At 36.7% G+C, this 24,273-nt stretch overlaps 1 protein-coding gene and 1 pseudogene across 1 annotated transcript; both read left to right on the top strand.

Annotated features, from left to right (window-relative positions):
• LOC110256240 lies at positions 9,639-10,567 on the top strand (annotated as a pseudogene).
• LOC100514986 (olfactory receptor 5H8-like) lies at positions 21,951-23,301 on the top strand. Its single transcript, XM_003132727.4, has one exon. The coding sequence runs from the start codon at positions 22,280-22,282 to the stop codon at positions 23,276-23,278; it is 999 nt and encodes a 332-aa protein (XP_003132775.3). The 5' UTR covers positions 21,951-22,279; the 3' UTR covers positions 23,279-23,301.

Genomic DNA, 24,273 nt, shown 5'->3' with positions numbered 1-24,273 from the left:
CCTACTCCAGAAGACAAAGTGGGGGCCGCATCAAGAGGTAGGAAGGGTGATTATGTGATATAAGCAACCCCATACTTGCTGAGCTGGAAGCCCACAGACTGGAAAATAACTGTATCACAAAGACACACCTATAGGAGTGAGAGTTCTGAGCCCCGTATAAGATCCCCATGCCTGGGGATCTGGCATTGGGAGAAAGAGCCACTGGAGCATCTGGCATTACAGGCCCAAGGGGCTTGTGCACAGAAACTCCACATGACTGGGGGAAATGGAGACCCCATTCTTTTTTTTTTTTTTTTTTTGCCATTTCTTGGGCTGCTCCCGCGGCATATGGAGGTTCCCAGGCTTGGGGTCTAATTGGAGCTGTAGCTGCCGGCCTACGTCAGAGCCACAGCAACGCAGGATCTGAGCCGCATCTGCAACCTACACCACAGCTCACAGCAACGCCGGATCGTTAACCCACTGAGCAAGGGCAGGGACAGAACCCGCAACCTCATGGTTTCTAGTCGGATTCGTTAACCACTGCACCACGACTGGAACTCCGAGACCCCATTCTTGAAAGGCGCATGCAGGTTTTCATGTGCACTGAGTCCGAGGGTAAAGCAGAGACTCCATGGGAATATGGGTTGGACCTGACTGCAGTTCTTGGAGGATCTCCTGGGAAAATAGGGCGTGACTGTCGTTTGCTGTGGGGGAAAGACATTGAAGGCAAAGATCTTGGGAATATTCATTGGCATGTGTTCTTCTGGAGGTGGCCATTTTGAGAAAGTCTGGCCCCACTTATCAGTGCTGAGAAGCCCCAAGCCAAACAATAATCCAGGTGGGATCACAGCCCTACCCATTAGTAAATAGTCTGTCTAAAGACATCCCAGGCACAGAGCCTCCTCTAATCTCATCTAGAGACAAAGCCCCACCCTCTAGAGGGATAAGAATCGGCCCCTCCTACCAGTGGGCATTCCCTCCAATCAGGAAGCCTACAGAAAGCCCCCATACCAAGTTCAGCCACAAGGGCGGCAGACATCAGAAGTAAGAGAGGCTACAACTTGATTGTCTGCAAAAAGGAGATGACACCAAAAGGCTATAAAAATGAAAAGGCATAGAGCTATAACTCTGATAAGGGAGAAATAAAAAAACTACAGAAAAAGGGCTAAGTGATCTGGAAATTATCAACCTCTAGGAAAAAGACTTTAGACTGATGGGACTACATAGTGCAAACCACTGGGGGACTGAATGTTGGGGTCCCCTCAAATTATAAATTGAAGTTCTAACTGTTGAATGTGGCAACATTTGAAGTGAGGTTTCAGGAGGTAATTATTCTTAGATAAGGTCATAAGGGTAAGGCTTTCATGATGGAATTACTTTCCTTATAAGAAGATAAAGAGACAAGAAAGCTCTCTCTCTACAGGGGTATTGGCCAGGAGAGGCCATGTGAGAAGGCAGGCTGCTGCAGGCCCAAAAGCAAGTTCACACCAGGTAGAGGATCTGTGGGCCATTCCTTCCTGAGCTTCCTGTCCTCCAGAATGTAAAAAGTACTTGTCTGTGACATAAGGCCAAACGATCTATGATATTCTACATAGCAGCCTAAGCTAAGATGCCATGAGTAATCGGTAAAGCAAAACTGTTATAGTATCAAGATATTTAGAGAGCAGACAGAAAGGAGTGTCTACATATCCTCTATTGCCTACTTACTCAGCACTTTGAAAATATTCTGAAAGTTTCCACCCTCATTTTATTCTTACCTCACACTTTTAGACAAAAGGACACAGATGAGGCATACATTTTAAAAGATGAAGTATTGTGGACTGTTTAAAAATGACTTTTTTGTTTAATGAAAATTAATTTTTTCACAATTGATAGTGGTGATAGCCAATCAAAACTTCATTGCCTGATTTTAGTAAGGTTAATGGGAGGCATCACAATTCCTTTTGAAAAATAATTATCAAGCTAGATCAGTTTTAGAGCATGATTTTCAAAAAAATTTCATATATGAAGCTGTTCCTTATGCTGTAATGCTTGCCTATTCTGAGAAGGTAGTGAGAATCTTTAGAGCAATAGTCCACAGTTGCCTCATGCTATTTCCCATAATTTTCAAGACACAATATGTTCACTAAATGTACAATGAGTTTCTTTTAGTCCTGTTTATACAGAGTAACAGAACCAAAAAGACTGATCTATTCCATCATCTCTCTACCATCTCAAGACATCTATTATGAGATAATGGCTCACAGAATTACAAAGGATGAGAAGGTCCCTGAAAAGCTAGAGACAGAGGACAGAAAGTGACAGGTACTGGCTGTCCTTCAGCAAGCACCACAGCTACACATTGTTTTTCACTTGGTAGAGTAACCCTTCATTGTTGAAGAGTGTAGTCCATTAGAGCAACTGTCTGCATTTGTTTGTTGAAGTTTTCCATTGAACTTCATTACAGGATTGAAAATGCTAAGAGACACCATTGAGGAACGTCTGTATTCCAGATGTATGCTTCCTTACTCATTCTGTGGAGCTCTAATTGAGCTTCCCCTCATTAGCTATCATAAATCATCTCAGCCAGTATATTAACACTCTATGTTGTCTGATGATTCAAAGGAATGTGGAACTAAAGGGACTGAGTGGCAGCCGACTTTCAGCCCAAATGAATCTTTGCTGTGAGTCCTGGGGCAAGCCCTCCTCCCTCTGGGAGTGATACCTCAAGACCAGTAGGGAATAAACTGATGAGAATAGGAAACAAATATTTTGTAGTGGGGCATTAGGGGCAATAGTGACTGTTGCCCTTTGATTCCTAGATCCAAGAATCCTAGCCATAGTAGCAACAGTACCAAGTACTAGAAATTGGTTCAGAAATTCTCAGTCTTCTGGAGATCTTTGCCCTAGCCTTGCAAGATATTGATATCTGGTTCTGCTACAACTCAGTCTTTAAGAGGGCTGCTCCAAATTCTGTCAAACTCTGTGCTTCAAAACAGTGTGATGTGAGGAAAGACCAGTGAATTCCACAAGCATGGGCACATTGCCACAACTGTTTTACTGTGAAGTGAATTCTTTGATCAGAATTAGGGTGGTTAGGAATACTATGACAGCGGCTAAGGAATTTTATAGGACCAAGGATGATAATTTTGGCAGAAGCATTGATATCAGGGAAGTGCATATATCTAGAATGAGTGTCTATTCCAATAACAACAACAAACACTTCTACTTTCATGATTGAAGTTCTCCAAACTAATAAAGTTGCCACCATGTATCTAGTTGATCACTCCAATCAATGGTGCCACATCAGGAACTCAATGATGGTCTCTGCTACTGGCAGATGGGGATCTCAGGAGTGGTCCGAGTCAGGTTGGCTCTAGTAAGTGGAAGTCAAAGGTGTTGATTCCATGCAAAATCTCTATCCCTGCCTCCCTGGTCTCTTTGTTTATGAGTCCTTTGAGTGGTGTCAGAGATTGCCTGAGAAAGACTGACTAGTTTCTATAACTTCATCACTTGATGATAAAATCCTTTCCTGCTGAGGTCACATTTTTTGGTAAGCACATAAAGCAGAAATATCTTCATGTTTTTGTGCCCATTCGAGAGACTTACTAACATAACTCTTCCTGTATTTCCTTGCCATCATTTTACAGCCATATTCCTTCAAAGTCCCTGAACATCAAATCAACGACTGGCCACAGGTGATGTATTGGTATATGATCCTACATCTGCCCAGTTCTCCTTCCAAAATAAGGGGAAAACTCAATGCAATGCTTGAAGTTCTTCCAATGGGAAGGTGCTCCCTTCACAGCTCTCCTCCTGGAATATCGCAGAGAGGAGCTCTAGTGCAACAGCTTCCTCTTCGTGATGGTGCCAGCATATCATGCAGGACCATCTGTAAATCATGCCCCAGTCTTCTCTTCTCTGTTAACTCACCATACAGGACTCCCTAAGTGGCCTCAGGGATATTCTGGGAGACAGAAGTCTTTGTAGCAGGACGGGAGGCCAGTGACATTTGGACCACTTCTTCATGGAACCAAGCTGTGCTTTCAGGGCCTCTTTGTGCTTGATCAAGTTTATACTACTTCCATTTGATGAAGGAATGCTTCTGTGCCTACCCAAATTTATGGATAGTGGGTCAGATAACATTTAGTCTGTCAAGGGCAGCTCTGGTACCATGGCAAATTGGCAGCTCACAGGTAATCACTCGTTTGCTACTAAGGCCCATTAGCAGGTCAACAGCTGCTTCTATATAGTATGGTAGTTATCCAGGAGATGACAGTGCTTTGCTCAAACGTCTAAGGGCTTGTAGTGTTATCCACCTTTTGAGGCCCATTAAAGGACCTGAGCATCTGCCACTGCTGTTGCAACCCTACTGGTTATGCCGGATGTGGCCCAAGTGGCAGAACAGCTTGCACTGCAGCCTAGACATGTGGAAAAACCTTTTCTATCTCTGACCCTCAAACCAAAGTAGCTCCCAGTAACTTGGTAAATGGACTGGAGTAACTCATCCAAATAAGGCTAATATTGCCTCCAAAATTCACAGAGGCACATTATGTGTTGTGCTCTCTTTTGGTTTCTGGGCCAGAAGTATCAACCTATCCTTCACTTTAGAAGGGTTATCTCAGCCTGGTCTATATATTTGGACCCATAAAGTAGTTCCCTGAAGTTGAAGATCCATAAATTGTTGTCAGATTTGTTTACCACCTCTTTCTTATAAACGTCTTACCAATAAGTATTACCTCTTGCTCACGAAGACCAATCAGCATAATGTTATCAATATAACAGACTAGTGTGATTTTTATAATATTTACAAATCTGCTAAAAGCTTCTGTAGAGGATATATGAAGCTCTCCCAAACTCATAATCCAAAGATAAATAATCCAATTAAAGATTGGGTAAAATACCTGGACAAACACCTCCCCCAAAAAGATAAACAGATATCAAAGTAGAATGCAAAAAGAGGCTCTACATAATCAGCCAGTAATGAAATGCAAATGAAGCACAAAGACATGTTACCTACTAAAATGACTAAAATTGCAAAGACTGCCCATATTGAAAGCAGCAATACAGACCTTTTGGCTCACAGAGAAGCAACCGAATGATTTAGGCAGTAATTTCACAGAAATGAAGGGGTCAGTGTAGTTAAGTCCACTGTTGATTATGTGGAACCTAACCTCTGCACATCACATTCCCCACTCCACACTTATTTTATCTTGTAGTTTGGACTTCTCCATTAAAATTGTAAGGAAGCAGAATAGCGGAAATGATGCTGTTGCTCCATTCCTATCTATCCAAGGAAGTCCCAAGTGGAGAGTAAACATTTTTTTTTCTATTCAGATATGACATCAAAATGTCAGAAATAAAATTACTGTTTCATTTTCTGAACAAGTGTTCACTGAAAACTGTGTCATTGCACAAAAAACAAATCTGAAGACATTAATCCCCAATAATTTTCCTCTAAATTAAGGTAGAAAACAAACTCCATCACCTAGCCCCAGATACTGTGTTACTCACATATGCTGGCCTCTCTGACCCCACCTGGCTCCTCCTTCATCCCTCTCTGCAAGTCCCATTTATCATGTGCTTTTCCAATAACCTAGGTTCTCTCTGATCATTTAGATCTGGAACAGAGATACACTTACAAGGGAAAGTCAACTTTTTTAAAGTTGCCAGCTGAAGGGACTCTAGAACCTTGGTCTCCTTAAAATTGTGTGTGATTAGCTCAGAGAAGCTCATACTGATCAGTCATCAGAGCACCAAAATTTATAGATACCCTGGGGTTTGAATAAACATGTCAGAGTGCTATCTGCAGTGGAAAGTAATGGCACAAGGTACAACTCCAGTTGTTAAAACTGGATCTGTCTATAAAGACTGCTGTTCATGATTTCAGAGCCTGTAATGAATGCCCTGTGGAACCACCTGGATTTCTCAAAAATGTCCAAGTCCAACAATGCCCAAGAGAAAAGCTCAGGTTTGTCCTAATGGGAGTCCATGGGTATTATCAGGGGAATTTCAACTCTTCCTTCCTTCCTCTTCTGGCAAAAGCAGAGAGTTGTACAATTGGTCATCTCTTGTGTTCAAAAAAATTCATGTAAGTTAATATTTTCTTGAGCTTGGATAATGAAGCCTCCAAAATGAATCAGTGTGTAAACTATTGCTGCCTATGTAACTGGCAGTGCAGTGCTGTTATATTATTTTCTACCTCAGAAAGTGAATACTAAAAGGATCTCAACCATTTACTAGCTATTGGTAAGAGAGAATGATTTCTATAATATTCACCATATTTTATAGAAAGTTAAAATACTGTTAAATTCATAATAGTTTTGATTAGGTCAACAAAATGCCAAATGAAGCAGTTGAAAATGGAAAACCTGTAAGGGATAATCCATATATTTTTCTTTTATGAGTAAAAGCTAAGACTATATTTTACTCTTTAATAATATACAATCATCTGATTAGAATAATCATAATGATAAATTTTGGTGAAATAGAGTGTTAAAGAAATTAAAGGTGAGTTTAGAGAGTTAGGTCACAATGTTTCCTATATAAGAAATCTTTCTGACAATTCTGTTCAAACCATAAATTCCTTTAAATTAATCACATGCTCTGATCAAATTTCAAGAAAAATCACTTAAATTGTCACCTCTATATCCTTTAACGCAATTCTGACAGTAATTTGTTTGGAAATTAAAACAATTTTGTTGACATACATTTTAATTTTGGAAATTAAAATAATTTCATTGACATATATTTTCATACATATAATGAAAATGGTTATATATTTGTATATACACAATATATGCATACATACATATACATTCAAACACACAGAAAAGCTGTATATCTTGTGTATATATAAATATATGCAACAATATTACTTTGTAAATAACCACATATTAAATTGAAATTTTGATTATTTAGTTATTTAGGATTTGCATGGTAGGAAGGCAATTCAAATAAATATACATATTACAACTGAAGCTATTGCCATTGTTTATATTGCCTGCTTTAATATTGTAGGACTGGGCTCGATTTTTTTCCTTCTATAAAACTAGAGAGGAGGCAAAGCCATCAAGTAAACCCAGCAGGATTTCTAAAGAAAGTCAGCTTTCATCACAGTAATAATAAAGATACTAGGCAGTGGTAGCACATTTATTAATGATACAAATTTATAAAGTAAAAGGAAAATGAACACCTCTATTTCATAAGAAAATAAACTTGGGTTTTTGAATGAAAGATAAAGAAAGGATTCCCAGTGCTTACAATTTTTAATGAAAATCAGATTTAAGACAAATATTTATACCCCACCTTTAAGCCTTTCCCTTTATTTCATCCTCATCCTTTCTTTGATAATTCCTCTCTTCCTCTTCATTGCCTTGTCTTTCCTACACTTACCTATCTCTGGCCCCTTTTTTCTTTGTCTTCTTCTTCTTTTTTTTTAACCTTCCAAATTTCCCATTACATTCCTCATCCTCTTTCCTTTCAATGCCTGCCTCTCTCTTTTCTGAGAACTTTCATGACATTGTTCTACAAGACAAGAAATCCACATCTGTCCTCCACATCTGAGATACTTTATTTCATTCTCTCACTGCTGTGCCACTTTCTTCTTATTCATTTCTCATTATTCTATGACTTCAACTCTATCAGAAAATGCAAACTGCTTTCACTAAAGCCACTGAGTGTCTCTTATTTCCCACAGTGATCTCTGTTCCATTGTTATCTCATCAGAAGATTTATTTTGCCTGAGGCACTATACTTGCCTTATCTTTCCTGAATATTCCTCTCTTTAAGGTCTAAAGTCTCAGTTTTCCAATTCCCTCCTGCTTTTCTGATCACTTTGCTCAGTAGCTTTTTCTGGCCTTTCCTTTTCTCCTTTTGAGTAAGCCAGAGCTCTGGGTTTCAAGACACAAAGAGTAAACTGAATGGAAATTGGCTCAAACACGGAAATGCTGGGGTAGTTGGAGAAATTCACTGGTGAAGTGGGTAAGACACACAGAATGAAACTAGATAGCCAAAACCCAAAATCTTGTTCCAACTCCAGCTCAATAAGAGTTGATCTCAAATGTCACAACTCACATTGACAATGCCACTGTCTTGGGCACAGAATGCATTTTGGTGTCTTGTACGCCTGGTTGACTTGCAACCAAAAATCTCTTTGGTCCACATTTGACTTCTTTCTCCCCTCTTTATATTGCAAATCCAGTTAGGTGAGTTTGAGTTGCTCACCCTAGATTTAGTCCCCTCACTCTCAGTGCAAGATTAAAATCAGTTTCTAGACTTTTTGGCATGTTCAGTGGATGACAGCTTTCGTCTGCCATTAAGACTAATGTGGTAGAAAAGACAATCATGGTATCTATCTAATAAATGATGTGTATCCATTGGTAATGTCTTTACTATAACTTCTTCAAGTTCATTTTCATACCTTCCTGCTCTTTACTTTGTGCACTTTGTCCAGTGGGTAGGATATACATACTTGGCTTTTATCCACTTCAGTGATTACCAAATGATTATCCCTATTAAGCACTTGTGGAATCATAATGCTAAGGATGTATCACATGGATGTGGGGAATGCTCCTTGCAAAAACTTGCCACTTCATCTGAGTTTTCATCTCCATATTTAGTGACTTTCTACTGAGTCATCAAGTGATTCTCTCTTTAGTAAGCACCCCTTCATATCTACTATGTCACCAGTGCAAGTGACTCTGTTCTTATTTATTTGAATGATTATCTTTAGTTCCTCATCATCCCAAAGATAAATCACGCAGAAAATAAGAATTTTGCAACAGTTTAATCGCCTAGGAGCATTTTTAATATGCATACTAATAGATGATCTACTAAATCATCAAGTGATTCTCTGTTTCCTAAGCACCCTTCACATCTGATATTTTCCAGCTCAAATGACTCTATGTTCTGATTTATTTGAACAGTTATCTTTAATTCCTCATTGTCCCAAAAAAATTCACACAGAGAATAAGTGTTTCATATATATTTTAATCACCTAGGAAGAATTTTAAAAATGCATTCTACTAGATTACATTCATGATCTACTAAATCAATTTTTATAACACCTCAGAATCTATATTTTGTCCCAGAACCTCCCCCAGAAGATTCTGATATGTAATCTGGTGTTAGAATCATGGGACTATAGTTGCAGCTTCCTGATTAGTATTTTTGAAACCATGTTATTTTCCCTGAAGGCTATTGTCTGCAAACACCTATTTAATTAAAAAACACTTGATGATGCCACCTCCTATTTCAAAAATTTTCAATATTCATATATGCCAAAGGAATAAAATTCAGTAAAGTTTCATGTAGCGTCAATTCATGTTATAATCCAGGTCCTTCTAACATCTTTCCTTTGATGATACATCCATGTTGAAACAAGATTGATTTACCCCCTTCAGTATTTTCACCATAAATTTTCTCATGTTCAGAATGTCTTTTTTCTCCCTTATATACGTTCATGGCTGTATATATTTTGAACTAAACTAATTGCATTTTTCCAACATAACTTCCTCAAAACTTCTCATCTATTTTAGTAAGATTAGATAAAATAAGGACATTCAGGCTATGGTATGGTTCGATTTGTATTACCCTTACTGAATTTTCTTTTTTAAATTATAGCTAGATATTCACTTTCCATTTATTTCATTGTGTTTCAGAGGCCATCTACTAAGCACATGGAAACAAAAAATGCAACAGAACTGACAGAGTTTGTTCTCACAGGACTTAAGTATCAGTCAGAGTGGCAAATCCCCCTGTTCTTGCTCTTCTTGATTATATACCTCATCACTCTCATCGGAAACCTTGGTCTGATTGCTCTCATCTGCAATGACCCTCACCTTCACATCCCCATGTACTTATTCCTTGGGAACTTGGCCTTTGTTGATGCTTGGTTATCATCCACAGTGACCCCCAACATGCTGGTCAATTTCTTTTCCAAGAGTAAAATGATCTCCCTTTCTGAATGTAAGATACAATTTTTTTCCTTTGCAATCTGTGCAACCACGGAATGTTTTCTGTTGGCAACTATGGCATATGATCGCTATGTGGCCATATGCAAACCACTACAGTATCCAGTGATTATAACCAATAGACTATGTATCTGGCTGTTAGTTTTATCTTTTTTAGGTGGATTTTTCCATGCCATACTTCATAATACTTTTTTATTTAGATTAACCTTTTGTGATTCTATCATCATACATCACTTTTACTATGACATTATACCACTGTTTAAGATTTCCTGTACTGACCCTTCCATTAACTATCTGATGGTATTCATCTTTGCTGGGATAATCCAGGCATTCACTATTTCCATTGTTCTTGTCTCCTATACATCTGTTCTCTTTACAATCTTAAAAATAGGTCTCTACAAGGCATAAAGAAAGCCTTCTCCACCTGTGGAGCCCACCTCCTATCTGTCTCTTTATACTACGGGCCTCTTCTTTTCATGTATGTGCTGCCTGGATCTGCACAAGAAAATGATCGAGATATGATGGACTCTCTATTTTACACTGTCATAATTCCTTTCTTAAATCCAATTATCTATAGCCTGAGAAACAAGAAAGTTGTAGATTCACTGACAAGAATGTTAAAGAGAAATGCTTAGATTTCATACTAATATTTGTTCTTTTTTTATTAAAACAACACAAAATTGTTCCGATTCAATGTTGCTATGTGTTGATGATTGTTCAAAGTGTTTGTATGTGTCATCGCCTTATTTTTTTAATGATTTATGATGGCAGTACCTAATAAATTCCTTAAAACTATTGCGTATCTTTTTTTATAACATACTAAAATAATTGGAGCACAAACAAGAAAGAAAATATTTTACAATCTCATATGTTATTCAACATGGCTGTATAAATGGATGAAGTACTGAAGTAGTGCTGTTCCTCTGAATGGGACTTGTTTGTGATATGTTTGATATTTCTACAGCCATGTAGCAGAAAGATTTATTCTGGTAGCCATGAAAATGTCCACATGATTTGGGGCAAGGTAAATTTTACTTCTTGGGATCAACTCCACAGCACAGAGAGAAATAAACAGTAACATGAGAGATAAAACAATGAGGAAGAGCTATAAAGTAAAAGATGCTCTCAGCTTAGTGCTATTTTTAGAGAAAAAGAATGAGGGGAATTGCCTCTTTTTGTATATGACTTTTTAAAAAATCCTTTTTAGCTGCATTTGTATGCTGCATGTCAACCTGAAAAATGTCACTAAATATAAACCTTACAGATTAGAATGAGGGTTTAATTTGGAGAGGCATAGAGAAGAAGAAAGAAATGGCAGCATGGGGGAAAATGTGTAAGTCTCTTAGATAAAAAATGAAGCTAATAAGATAAATCAGTAAAATGTAAAGCTTATTAGAATGTATGGTTAAGAACAATGATCTGTAAATACACATTACCAAAGTTCAAACAATGTTAAGATGCTATCATAGTGCTTAGTGAGTGGATGGGGAGAACATGAAAATGAAAAATAGTTTGAAGGTCTGTATATAAAAGTCTTCAAATGTTCATTTTCATCACACTCCACATTCGAAGAAGAATGAGGGGAGTATCTTCAGGTTCACCCCTTCTATTCTCTCACTACTGAATCTAGGTACATTCTTACTGTTGCCACATAAATCCTCATCCTTCTAACTACCTTCCTATTTCCATGATTTGCAAAATTGCAGTTGTTCCCTCCCTTTGGTTGACTCTTACTTCCCAACACAGTTGCCAGAGTGTTCTTTGTAAAAACAACTCAGATGAAATCAAATAGCTCTTAAATATCTTTTAATGGGTTGTCATTGCTACTGTGACATATGGTATTGTATTTAGATTTGTATATATATACTTAAGGATATATTTATTTGTTCATGTGTATATTCAGATTACATGATATATATCTATATATTTACATATCTATTATCACCTATCTATATGTATGTATGTGTCTGTCTATCTATCTATCTATCTATCTATCTATCTATCTATCTATATATCTATCTATATCTATCATCACTATCTCATATCTCTCATCTCTGTATCCATTTATCTCCATCTTCTTCACCTAGCCTTTGTTTCTGGCATAATTTACAGTTCTTTCAGATTAAAAAGTGTTTTTACTCTGAAGTCTATTCCTTTACATTTCTCCTGATAAACTCTGTTCTTATATTAAAAATGAGTTAGTGAAAGCATTCTGGGCACATCTCACTACTCAGGTTCATCCTATTGCTTATACAGGTCTCTCCACAGAGAACCAACCCACCCCTCTGAAAATACCCTACATCCATTTACAATTGAAGTGGTGCCCTTTCTTCAAGGTCTATTTTAGAAGTTAAAACTTCAATGATGCATTTACGCATTTCCAGATTACCCTAAAGGGAATCAGAGTGTGCACTCATTTGAAACATTGCTGGTTTATTTATTCTCTTTAGATCACGAATGGATTTGTATAATACTTATTTCAGTCAACAAACCCTTTCAGATTATAATTGAGAAGTTCTAGTACTCTTTCTAGCTTTTGAGGTGTGTAGCAGAGTGGCTTATACACATGAGGGTCTAGATAAGTATTTGAGAGTACCAACAGAATTGAAATAAATGTAACAGTAAAAATACAGAGAATTCAGTAAGAGTGCATCAGGCTTTTCCAATATTTTAATGAGCCCTAGGAGATTCCTGGACCTGGCATGGCTGCTGAATGCAGTTCACCTTCTTAAGATTCTTTTGTGACAATTCCAAGTATATACAGTCAAAGTGAATAGTTCCTGTTGTTCTGATCACTAGAGTTAGCTGCTTGGAGAGAATGGGATGCAAAATTAAGGAGAAATAGTTTAACTTGATGTTTGTTTCAAAGATACAAAATAAATAAATACTTAAATATCATTATTATGTATGTTTGAAGGTAAGAGTCATAAGAATAGACTAGGTAATCTGCCTTCTTTTTGTTTCTCTAAGTGATACCCCCAAGCTTTGAGAGAGTGACTGGGAAAGAGTCCATCTACTTTTATTCTTTCACCCCAGGGAATTCATGTTATCGCATATGCCTGTAGTTTGTTGATTTTTATTGCTATGTAATAAGCCAATTGTTCTAATGGTTTCCTTTCAATCACCCAGATTTTTCTTGCTCATTTATTGTTATGATCTCACATCTAGATTGATAATAAAAGGTACCAGTTTGAATTTATTCTGCCATCATAAAATCTATATCTCAAACTGGCCTGTTCTTTGAATGATAATGCTGACATCAAGTTTTGAGTGTATAAGCTTGGTTTGTAATTTGTCTTGTCTTAGTTTAGGATGGGTTACTATAGAGCAGAGGGTTGGGGGGTCTTCTCAGACACTCAGAATTCCTGGGCAGCCTGCTCTTGTGCATGTCTACTTCCTTGGCTCTGATGTGTCCTTCAGTATAATCCCAACTACTTTACCCTTTCCAGAAATTTACCAAATCCCTAGTCCATTGATGTGATCCCATTCTCACTTCTGGCATAGATTTATTCATTTTATACATTATTTTTGTCAGTTTAGTCCATGTTGGCAAAGAGGTAAATACATCAGTGTGAAGCATACTTTAGGCAAGATAATTTCTAAGTATTTCTTTTAAAAAATAAGCTATGAAAATACTTACATGTTATTTAATGGATATATAGATGTAGAAGATGTTAACACAATGCTGGGTCCACCCAGTTGTCTAGGAAAACTGGTGATATTGGATAAAACCACACACCAGAAATACAAATATTAGATCCCCAAACACTCTTCTTATGAAGGTGTATGCATTTCCTTAACTCAGAGATTTAAAAAAAATTCATAGTTTCTATTTCTTTACACACACACACACACACACACACACATACATATATATATATACCCAGCTACATCCACCATGGAGCAGCAATGAGCCCTAGAACATGCTGGGCCCCGACCACACCCCCTAGCAGGCCAAACATTAATATTATTACTAAAGAGACCATATTACCCAAGGCAATCTACATATTCTGGGTAACCCTGATCAAAATACCAATGGCATTTTTCACAGAATTAGAACAAATAAATTTTAAATTTGTATGGAAATATAAAAGATCCTGAAGAGCCCAAATATTCTTGAAAAAGAACAAAGCAGATGGTATCATACTTCTTGACTTCAGATTATACTAGAAAGCAACAGTAAACAAACAAGTATGGTACTAGCATAAAAACAGAGACAGAGATCAACAGAACAGAACAAGAGCCAGGCAATAAGCTTAAGAACTTAAGAATACCAATTAATCTATTGGAGATAAGAATTTACAATGGGAAAAAGATAATATCTTCAATAACCTGTGCTGAGAAAACTGGATGGCTACATGTAAAAGAAATTAGAAAATGTTCCTATACTATCAAAAAAATAAGCAAATGGTACATAATTAAACTTAAAAACTTGTGCAACAAAAGAAACCATCAATCATATTAAAAAATGGCAGAGGAGTTTGATGGTGTCTTGTCTTACATTTAAGTCTTTAAGCCATTTTGATTTTATTTTCGTGCAAATATCCATCAACAGATGATTGACTAGGAGGATGTGGTATATACACACAATGGAATACTACTCAGCCAAAAAAAGAACAAAATAATGCCATTTGCAGCAACATGGATGGAACTAGACACTCTCATACGGAGTGAAATCAGTCAGAAAGAGAAAGACAAATACCATATGATATCACTTATAACTGGAATTTAATATACATCACAAATGTACATTTCCACAGAAAAGAAAATCGTGGACTTGGAGAATAGATTTGTGGCTGCCCAGGGAGAGAGGTAGGGAGTGGGAGGGATTGGGAGCTTGGGGTTAATGGATGCCACTATTGCTTTGGATGGATTTACAATGAGATCCTGCTGTGCAGCATTGAGAATTGTGTCTAGAAACTTACATTGCAACACAACATGGGAGGAAAAATTATGATACACGTATGTATAACTGGGTCCCCATGCTGCACAGTGGAAAAAAAATTAAAAAAATGGCAGAGGACTTAAATAGTCACTTTTCTAAACAGATGTACAAATGGTTAACAGGGATATGAAAGATGTTCAACATTGCTAATCATCAGAAAAATGCAAATCAAAGCACAGTGGGATAACACCTCACACCTGTCAGAATGACCATCATCTAAAAGACCACAAATAGGAGTGCCTGTTGTGGCTCAGTGGTTAACAAATCTGACTGGGAACCATGAGGTTGTGGGTTTGATCCCTGGCTTCACTCAGTGGGGAAAGTATCTGGCCTTGCCATGAGCTGTGGTGTAGACTGCAGATGTGGCTTGGATCCTGTGTTGCTGTGACTCTGGTGTAGGCTGGCAGCTACACCTCTGATTAGACCCTTAGCCTGGGAACCTACAAATGCCATGGGTGTGGCCATAGAAAGGACAAAAAAACAAACAAAACAAACAAACAAACAAACAAAAAAACCCCAAAAAACCCCACAAACAACTTCAGTGAGAATGTGGAGAAAAGGGAAGCCTTTTACACTGTTAATGAGAATGTAAATTAGTACAGTCACTGCAGAAAACACTATGGAGTTTCCTGAAGAAAAAGCAAAAAAACAAATATAGACTACTACATGACACAGAAATTCTACTTTTGGGTATACATCCAAAGAAAAGTAAAACACTACACTCTTTTGAAGGACACACAAACTCCATAAACTCCATGAACTCCTTATTGTCAAGATTAAGAAGCAACCTAGGAGTCCATCTACAGAGGAATGAACAAAGAAGATAGAGTACATCTTCTTTAGTTGTCCACCCTCAGGTGGTATTGTCATGTGGTACAGAATCATTGGTAAATCAGGTCCAGGTAATACCTTCCTCTATCTATTTATTATATAGAATGCTCCCCACCCCACTATGAGGCAATAGTATAGGCTGGGTTAGAGAAGCCAGTTTAGCAGGTATGGGGACTGTGGGCACTTGGACCACTGCTTCAAGAAACTTACTGGTACCCTCAGGGCTTGCTCAGTCCAGAGTATGTCCATACCACTTCCACTTGATAAAGGCGTGGCTTTGTCCTGCCAATTTTATAGCTTGGTGGGTCATATAACACCAACATCATGAAAGCAGCTCTGATCACAGGGAAAACTGGTGGCCCATGGTTAATCATTCAGTCTCTAATAAGGCTCAGTAGCAGGCCAAAAGTCATTTCCCACACAGGGAAGAGTGAGTTATCTGCAGTGGATGGCAGGGCTTTGCTCCAGACCTAAGAGTGTGTCAGGTTTTATACTTATACAGACCTGACAAAGGCACCAAGCAGCATCCCTAGCTTTGAATACCACTCTGAGCACCACTCTCTATGCTGGATCCTGTGACTCAAGTGGCAGAACAACTTGCACTGCAGCCTAGACTTTTGGCAAATCTTTCTCCTCTTTTGAGCCCCACTTAAATCTAGCAGCTTAGCTGGATACTTGGTAAATGGGTTGGAATAGAACACCCAAATACCAATGGTGTTGCCCTAAAATCCACAGGGGCTCACCAGGTGTTGTGGTTCTTTTTAGTTGTATGAGGGACCAGATGCAAAATATTATCCTTCGCCTTAGAAGGTATATATCCCCATCACCCAAACTAGTGAACCTCTAGAAATTTCACTGAGTTAAATGGTCCTGGATTTTTGATAGAAGCATTTTTCACCTTCTTGCTGCAAATGTCTACCAATAAGTCTACAGGAGTTGATATTTCTTGCTCACTAGGTCCAATCAATTGGTGAATCTGTGTGATATCTTTTGGGAGGGAAAGAAATAAAAATCCTAGAGAAAATATGTGCAACTCACATATTTTATAAAAGCATTATATCAGGATGTATGGAACATTCTCAAAACTCTATAATAAGCAAATATACAACTTGATTAAAAATGGGCAAAGCCTTTGAACAAATTTCACTAAACAAGCTATATTGTATATGTTAAATAACAGAAAACTATGCTCTATATATTTATACTGGGGAAAGGCAAAGGAACAGCACAATGTGTCAATGTGACCCACTTATTAAAATGACTAAAATTGAAAAGACTACTCATACTGAAAGTAGCAATGCAGGCTTCTGTACTCATCCATAGGCAGCAAAATTAATTAAAAGATAATTACACAAAACTGACAGGAACAGTACATTTACATCGTTTGGGTTATGTTGAATCTACTATAATACACATTACTCTACTTACTCCATCCACTTGATGAGTTTTCAGTGACTTATCTTTCATCTGTAGTGTTTTTTCCATGCCTTTTTTTCCGGTTCACTAACACAATTCTAAGAACACAGTATAACTGATCAGCGAGTGTACCAAAGTCTATGTCCTGTGCTTTCCCCCTTCTGACAATAGATCAAAGTATAAACATTTTTCTATTTTTCAGATTCAAACCAAAATATGACTTTTTTCATATTACACTAGTTTTACATAAATAATGCCATTATATTTCTCAATGAATGTTCAATAACAACTTCTCTCTTAGTAATTAAAGTCAAATCTGAACATATGGCCACTATGTTCAAAATTTCTCAATAGTTTACCTTTCAGTTGGAGTAAGAAAAACATTTCTGATGTAGCCTCCAGATCCTGTATAATTGCATGCATGCTGGCCTCCCTTGTTCAACCTGGCTCCTATTTGCATGCCAACTACATTTTCACTTTTTTTTTTGGTTGGTTTCTTTAATGACCTTGCTCTCTGATAAGCTGGGTCTGACAATGATGGAAGACCCTGAGGATGGCAAATATCCAGAGGTATCACCTTGCTGGAAATGAAGACCTTGAATCCCATTCTTGACTTAATGAAATGATCTGCATCTTAAGAAAATCTCCAAGCAAGTCACATGGATTAAAGTTTGAGAAGCACTAATTTAGCTTCTCTCCTACTGTGTCCCTTGTTTTGTGTTTTCCTTTGCTCCTCTCCCTGATTTTTTCTTAGTAATACTTCTCATAGGATTTCATTGTAAAGTGGGGAGTTATGTGTAGGTCTGCATGTGAGCTACAGTTTCCATGAAGAGGACAACTTTCTTGGGGTTGGCTCCGGAAGGGCGTTAGAACTTTAACCTCATGATAATCAAGCATGATTAGCTAAACCAGACCATCCTGAGCAAAGCACTGAGAAGTATCAAAATTGAGAGATAAACTGGAGTTTGCATAAATATGTCAGAAATGTCATCTGTGGGAAAGCACTCCAATTTCAATTGTTAAAGCTGAAATGTCAACAACTATTTGATGTTTATAATTTCAGAGTCTGTAATGCCCTGTGGAATAGCCTGGATTCCTCATATATGTCCAAGTACATAATGCCCAGTAGAAAATTTTAGTATTGTCCTAAAGGGAGTCTTCGGCATTATCAGGGGACTTTCCGCACTTTCCTCCTTCCTCTCTGGCAAAAGAACACAGTTGTACAACTGACTCTGTAGTCAAAACAAATTCATATAAACAACATTTTCCCAAGCTTGGAAAATAAAGCCTCCAAAATGAATCAGCGTGCAAAAGAACAAACACAGTGTGCCTGTGTTATTGTCATTGCTGTGCTCTCGTACTATTTTCTACTTCAGACAACTGAACACTGAAAAGATCTCAATGATTTCTTAACAGATATTGGTAAGAAAGAATTATTTGTATAATATTTATTATTTTATTGAATGTTAAGATACTATATCCTATTAAAATACTATATAAAAGTAAAAATACTATTAGGTGCATAATAATTTTGATTTAGTTTATGTGATATTGAAAATAGGAAACAAGTGTTGAATCATCCATTTATTTTAGTATTGTGAGTAAAATCTGGATAAGCAAAATAACTGTAAGATTGCACTGTATTCTTTAATGATATATAGTTATCTCGTTAGAATAATTATAATGCCTCCAGGATACTTTTTGGTGAACTGGATTGTTAAAGAAATTAAAAGTGGGCTTTGTGATTTAGGTCTTGTTTCCTGGAAAATAAATATTTCTGATAATTGTGTTCAAAATACTTATTCCATTTAATTAACTACACTCTCTGATTAAATTTTAAGATAAATCAATTAAATAATAATGTCTATTTATTAACCCACTTCTGACAATAATTTCATGAAAAAATACATATTGAAAAATTCAAAAAATGTTTCTCCAGTACTCTGTTCACCATTATGACTTAATAAGTACTTACACATCAAATTGAAAATTTTTATTTAGTTTTGGGAATGCATGGAAGAAAGCTGATTCCAAATAAATGTAAATTTAACAACTACAATTATTGGCATTGATTATTTCTACTGCCTGTATCAAGTTCCAGTCTTTGGCTCAATTGTTTTCTGCTATCACACTGGTAGAAAAGCAAAAGCTGTCCAGTAAACACAGCAACATTTCTAGAGAAAGTCAGCTCTCATCACAGTTACAACAAAGCTACTAGGCAGTTGTAGTGTATTTAATAACAATACAAATGCATAAAGTAAAATTAAAATGAAAGTCTCTATTCCATATACAAATTTAATGTAAAAAATAAACTTATGATTTTTAATAAAATAAAAAGAAAGGATTCCCAGTGCTGATGATTTTTAGTGAAAACCAGAGTTAAGACAAATAATAAGTTTTTCCCTTATTTCATCTAAGACTCTCTGGTAATTCCTCCCCTCTCTTTATTGCCTAATCTTTCTTATAATTATCTATGTCCTTTCTTTGCTTCTTGCTTCATGCTTCCTTTTCACTCATAATATTTCCCATTCTACTGGTTCATATTTTCTCCTCTCAATGCCCACCTTTGCCCCATTGACAATTTTCATGACATTGTTTCTCAAGACAAGAAATTCACATCTGATCTCCACATCTCAGATACTATTTCATTCTCCTCATTGCTATAGTGCACTTCCTTCCCATTCACTTCTCACTATTCTCGGACCTCAACTCTATCACAAAATGGAAACCACTCTCACTAAAGCCACTAAAAGTCTCTTAAACCCTACACTCTGTTTTCTCTATTCACTTCTTATCCTCCCAGGGAATTTATTTTGCTTTAAGCACTGTGTTTTTCTATGTCCTTCTAGAGTATCTTCCTCTAAGTTCCCAACACTCAGCTTTCCAATTCCCTTCTGCTTCTCTGGTCTCTCTTCTCAATGGCTTTTCTGGTTTTCTTTTTCTCCTCTTGTGTGATCCATAGCTCTTGGTTGCAAGACCACAGGAGTTAAAGAGAATTTTCTCTAACGAAAAAATGCTAGAGAAGCTTGAGAAACCCACTAGAGAAATGGGCAGAACACAAAGAAAAATATCAGACAGCCAACACCCAAAATTATGTCCCAGCTTTCACTCAATACAGCTGTTATCATTGCTGCTAAACTTGAATGCCACAGCTCACACTCACAATGCCATTGTTGTGGGCACAGGATGCATTTTGGTGTCATGATATTGCTTGCTTAGTTATTTTGCAACCCAAATCTCTATGTTCACATTTGACCTCTTTCTCTCCTCTTCATATTTCAAATCCACTGTAGGTGAGTTTGAGTGGCTAACCTTAGATGTGGTCTCCTCACTCTAGATACAAGGGAATGGGAAAGTCAGTAATCAGAATTTTGGTTCTAGAGGAAATGACAGTGTTATGTGTACACCCAAGAATCATGTGGCAGAAAAGAGGGAGATGTTATCCATCTAATAAATGATGTATATAAATTTTAACATAACATTTCCACTACTCACATTTATTTACTTTACTTTCTTCTTTTTACCTTATTCACACTGTGCATTGCATATATCATACATACTACATGCTAGCCATTGCAATAATTTCTAAGTCATTATTTCTATGAAACACTTATATAACTATATTGCTAATTGTATGTCACTTTGATGTTCAGAGGATGTTCCTAGCTAAAAGTGGCCACTGCATCTGAGTTTTCAATCAAAAATTTTCATATGGTCTACCCAGACACCAAGGGACTCTTTCACTTTTACCAACCAACCCTTCATATCTAATGTATCACCAGGTCCTAGTGACTCTAAATTCTGAATTACTTTGCCCTACCTCTTTGCCTTCCTCCAAAATCCCAATGTCCTATCACACATGTACTAAGAACATCAGATATATTTTAATTACCTGGGGATCATTTATAAATATATATTACTAGATGTCATTTATGACCTACTGAATCAATTACTATATAATTCTTCCAAATTTATATTTTGTGCCAAAATTCCCCAGGACTTTTCTGATACATACACTGATTTGGGAATCACTGGGTAAAAGTCTAGCCTCCCAATTAGTATTTCTGATACCACGTTCTTCACCTTGAAGCCTATTCTATGACCAATATTTATTTTAACAAAATGAGTTGTTAAGCCACTACTTGTAAAAGTTTCAGTGTTTGTCTATTTCTTAAAGAATAAAATTCAAGATCTTTCACTTGGCAGTCAATTCATTTTGTAATCCATGTCCCTCTAACATCTCTAGTTTTTGTTCTTTCTTTTATAAATGTTTTTAAATTACTCAGTGCATTTTATTACATTTATAGGTGTGCAATGATCATCACAACCCAATTTTATAACATTTCCATCCCAAACCCTCAGCGCATCTTCCCCCCCAACTGTCTCATTTATAAACCATAAGTTTTTCAAAGTCTGTGAGTCAGTACCTGTTCTGCAAAGAAGTTCATTGTGTCTTTTTTTTTTTTTAGATTCCACATGTAAGTGATAGCATTTGATGTTGGTGTCTCATTGAATGACTTCACTTGGCATGATAGTTTATAGGTCCATCCATGTTGATGCAAATGCCATTATTTCTTTCCTTTTAATGGTTGAGTAATATTCCATTGTGTATATGTATCACCTCTTCTTGATCCACTCCTCTGCTGATGGACATTTAGGTTGTTTCCATGTGTTGGCTATTGTACAGAGTGCTTCAATGAACATTGGAGTACATGTGTCTTGTTGAGTCATGGTTTCCTCTGGATAGATGCCCAGGAGTGGGATTGCTGGTTAAAATGGTAGTTCAATTTTAATTTTCTGAGTAATCTCCATACTGTTTTACACAGTGGTTGTACCAATTTACATTCCCCCCAACAGCGTAATAGGGTTCCTTTTTTAACCTTCTAGTTTTAACACTACATCCGTAACCTAGACAAGGATTTCTCTATCTCCTTCAATAGTTTCCACAAAAATTCGCTCATGTTCACTATTTCTTTCTTCTTTCTGCAATACTTGTTAATTCCTGGACATATTTTGAAATAAAATAATTGTATTTTTCCAATACAATAATTTACACAAACACTTTTCATATTTTTCTAAGGGTAAATATAATAAAGGGCATTCAAGCTAGTGTATGGCTTTATTTCAATTATCCTTATCACATTTTCTCTTTTAAATGGTTGATGACTGTCCTTTTTACACTTGCTACATTTTATTTCAGAGAACATCATTTAAGAATATGGAAACAAAAAATGCAACAGAGCTGACAGAGTTTGTTCTCACAGGACTTACATATCAACAGGAATGTAAAATTCCCCTGTTCTTGTTGTTCTTAGTTATATACATCATCACCATCATGGGGAATCTTGGTCTGATTGCTCTCATCTGCAATGACCTTCAACTTCATATTCCCATGTACTTATTTCTTGGGAACTTGGCTTTTGTGGATACTTGGCTATCCTCCACAGTGACCCCCAGGATGCTGGTCAACATCCTCACCAAGAGTAAGATGATCTCTCTCTCTGAATGCATGACACAATGTTTTTCCTTTGTAGTCAGTGCAACCACAGAATGTTTTCTGCTGGCAACAATGGCGTATGACCGCTGTGTAGCCATTTGCAACCCGTTACTTTATCCAATGATTATGACCAATAGACTATGCATGAGAATGCTCATCTCATCATTCGTAGGTGGTCTTCTTCATGCCTTAATTCATACAGGTTTTTTATTCAGATTAACCTTCTGTAATTCCAACGTAATTCATCATTTTTATTGTGACATCATGCCATTGTTTAAAATTTCTTGTACTGATCCTTCTATTAATGCTCTGATGATATTCGTTTTCTCTGGTTCAATTCAGGTGTTTACGATTCTCACTGTTCTGGTCTCTTATACACAAGTTCTATTCACAATTTTAAAAAAGAAATCTTTACAAGGCATAAGGAAGGCCTTCTCCACCTGTGGAGCCCACCTTCTATCTGTCTCTTTATACTATGGACCTCTTCTCTTCATGTACGTTCGCCCTGGGTCTGAACAAGCAGGTGAACAAGATATGATTGACTCTCTATTTTATACTGTTATAATTCCTTTCATAAATCCAATTATCTACAGCCTGAGAAATAAGAGTGTCATAGATTCACTGAGGAAAACGTTAAAGAGAAATACTTGTATCTGATACTAATGTGTTCCCTTACATGAAAACAACACAAAATGAGGCCAATTACATGGTGCTATGTGTTGACTATTGTGCAAATTTTCTTGGATTCATAATTGACTTATTGTTTTAATGAATTATCTTTAGTAATAAATGTTTTAAATATTTATATCATAAAAATACATGGAATTTTATCATGTCATATCATTCTAAATTAACTAAAGCAGAAATTAAAATTAAAATATTTACATGTGTGCAAAATCTTCAATGTGGCTTTATATATATATTTAATAAGCAGCACAATAGTGTTGTAATCAGAAAGGCACTTGAGTTTGAGGTACTTGATAGTAAACTGCTGTACAGCCTGGAGACTCATATCACATTTACCTCCAAATAATAGGCATATTTGTGTTTGAATAAACAGGGTCAAATCATAAGAACTCTGTCAACCATCAAAAGGCCTTTCATTTTACTTTATTTGGGACATGGTAAATCTCACTTCCTGCAGATTCAATGCTCATGTCACAAAGAGGAATAAACAGAATAGGAAAGACATGAGGAAAACATGGTCAGGCCAAATGATAAGAGGATGCTCTTAACTCAGTGTGCTTATATGAGGATCTGAAGGAGTGAGTTGCCTCTCACTCTCTATAGTGCCTTTTGAGATCATTTCCACCTGTTTCTTTGTTGTTGCGTAATATGAATATCTGTACTAATTCTGTAAACTAAGAGTTTAGATTGAAGGACTAATTTAGAACGGGCATGGGGAAGAGAGAAATGGCAGAATAGGAAGGACATGGTCTCACTCTTCTGAGAACTAAAAAAAAATTTGTAATATAAAGAAATCAGTAATATGTGTTACAATGCGTTATGGATAAGAGGTTTTAATGTGTATTCCCAAAGTTCACATTAATCTATGCCTTGCAAAATTCACTAAAGTGTCTCTTCACTGATGTGCTCCCATTTTTATTTCTGTTAAAGATTTTTTTTGTATAGATGTATTTTTGTATATCATG

The sequence above is a fragment of the Sus scrofa genome, chromosome 13, assembly GCF_000003025.6.
Source record: "Sus scrofa isolate TJ Tabasco breed Duroc chromosome 13, Sscrofa11.1, whole genome shotgun sequence".
In the NCBI taxonomy this organism is placed as follows: Eukaryota; Metazoa; Chordata; class Mammalia; order Artiodactyla; family Suidae; genus Sus; species Sus scrofa.
Note: the sequence above shows the minus strand (reverse complement) of the source record. Positions and strands in the feature narration are given on the sequence as shown.

Bases quoted from the DNA above. Each gene is read 5' to 3' on its own strand.
- LOC100514986 (XM_003132727.4), top strand. From the start codon at position 22,280: ATGGTTGATGACTGTCCTTTTTACACTTGCTACATTTTATTTCAGAGA.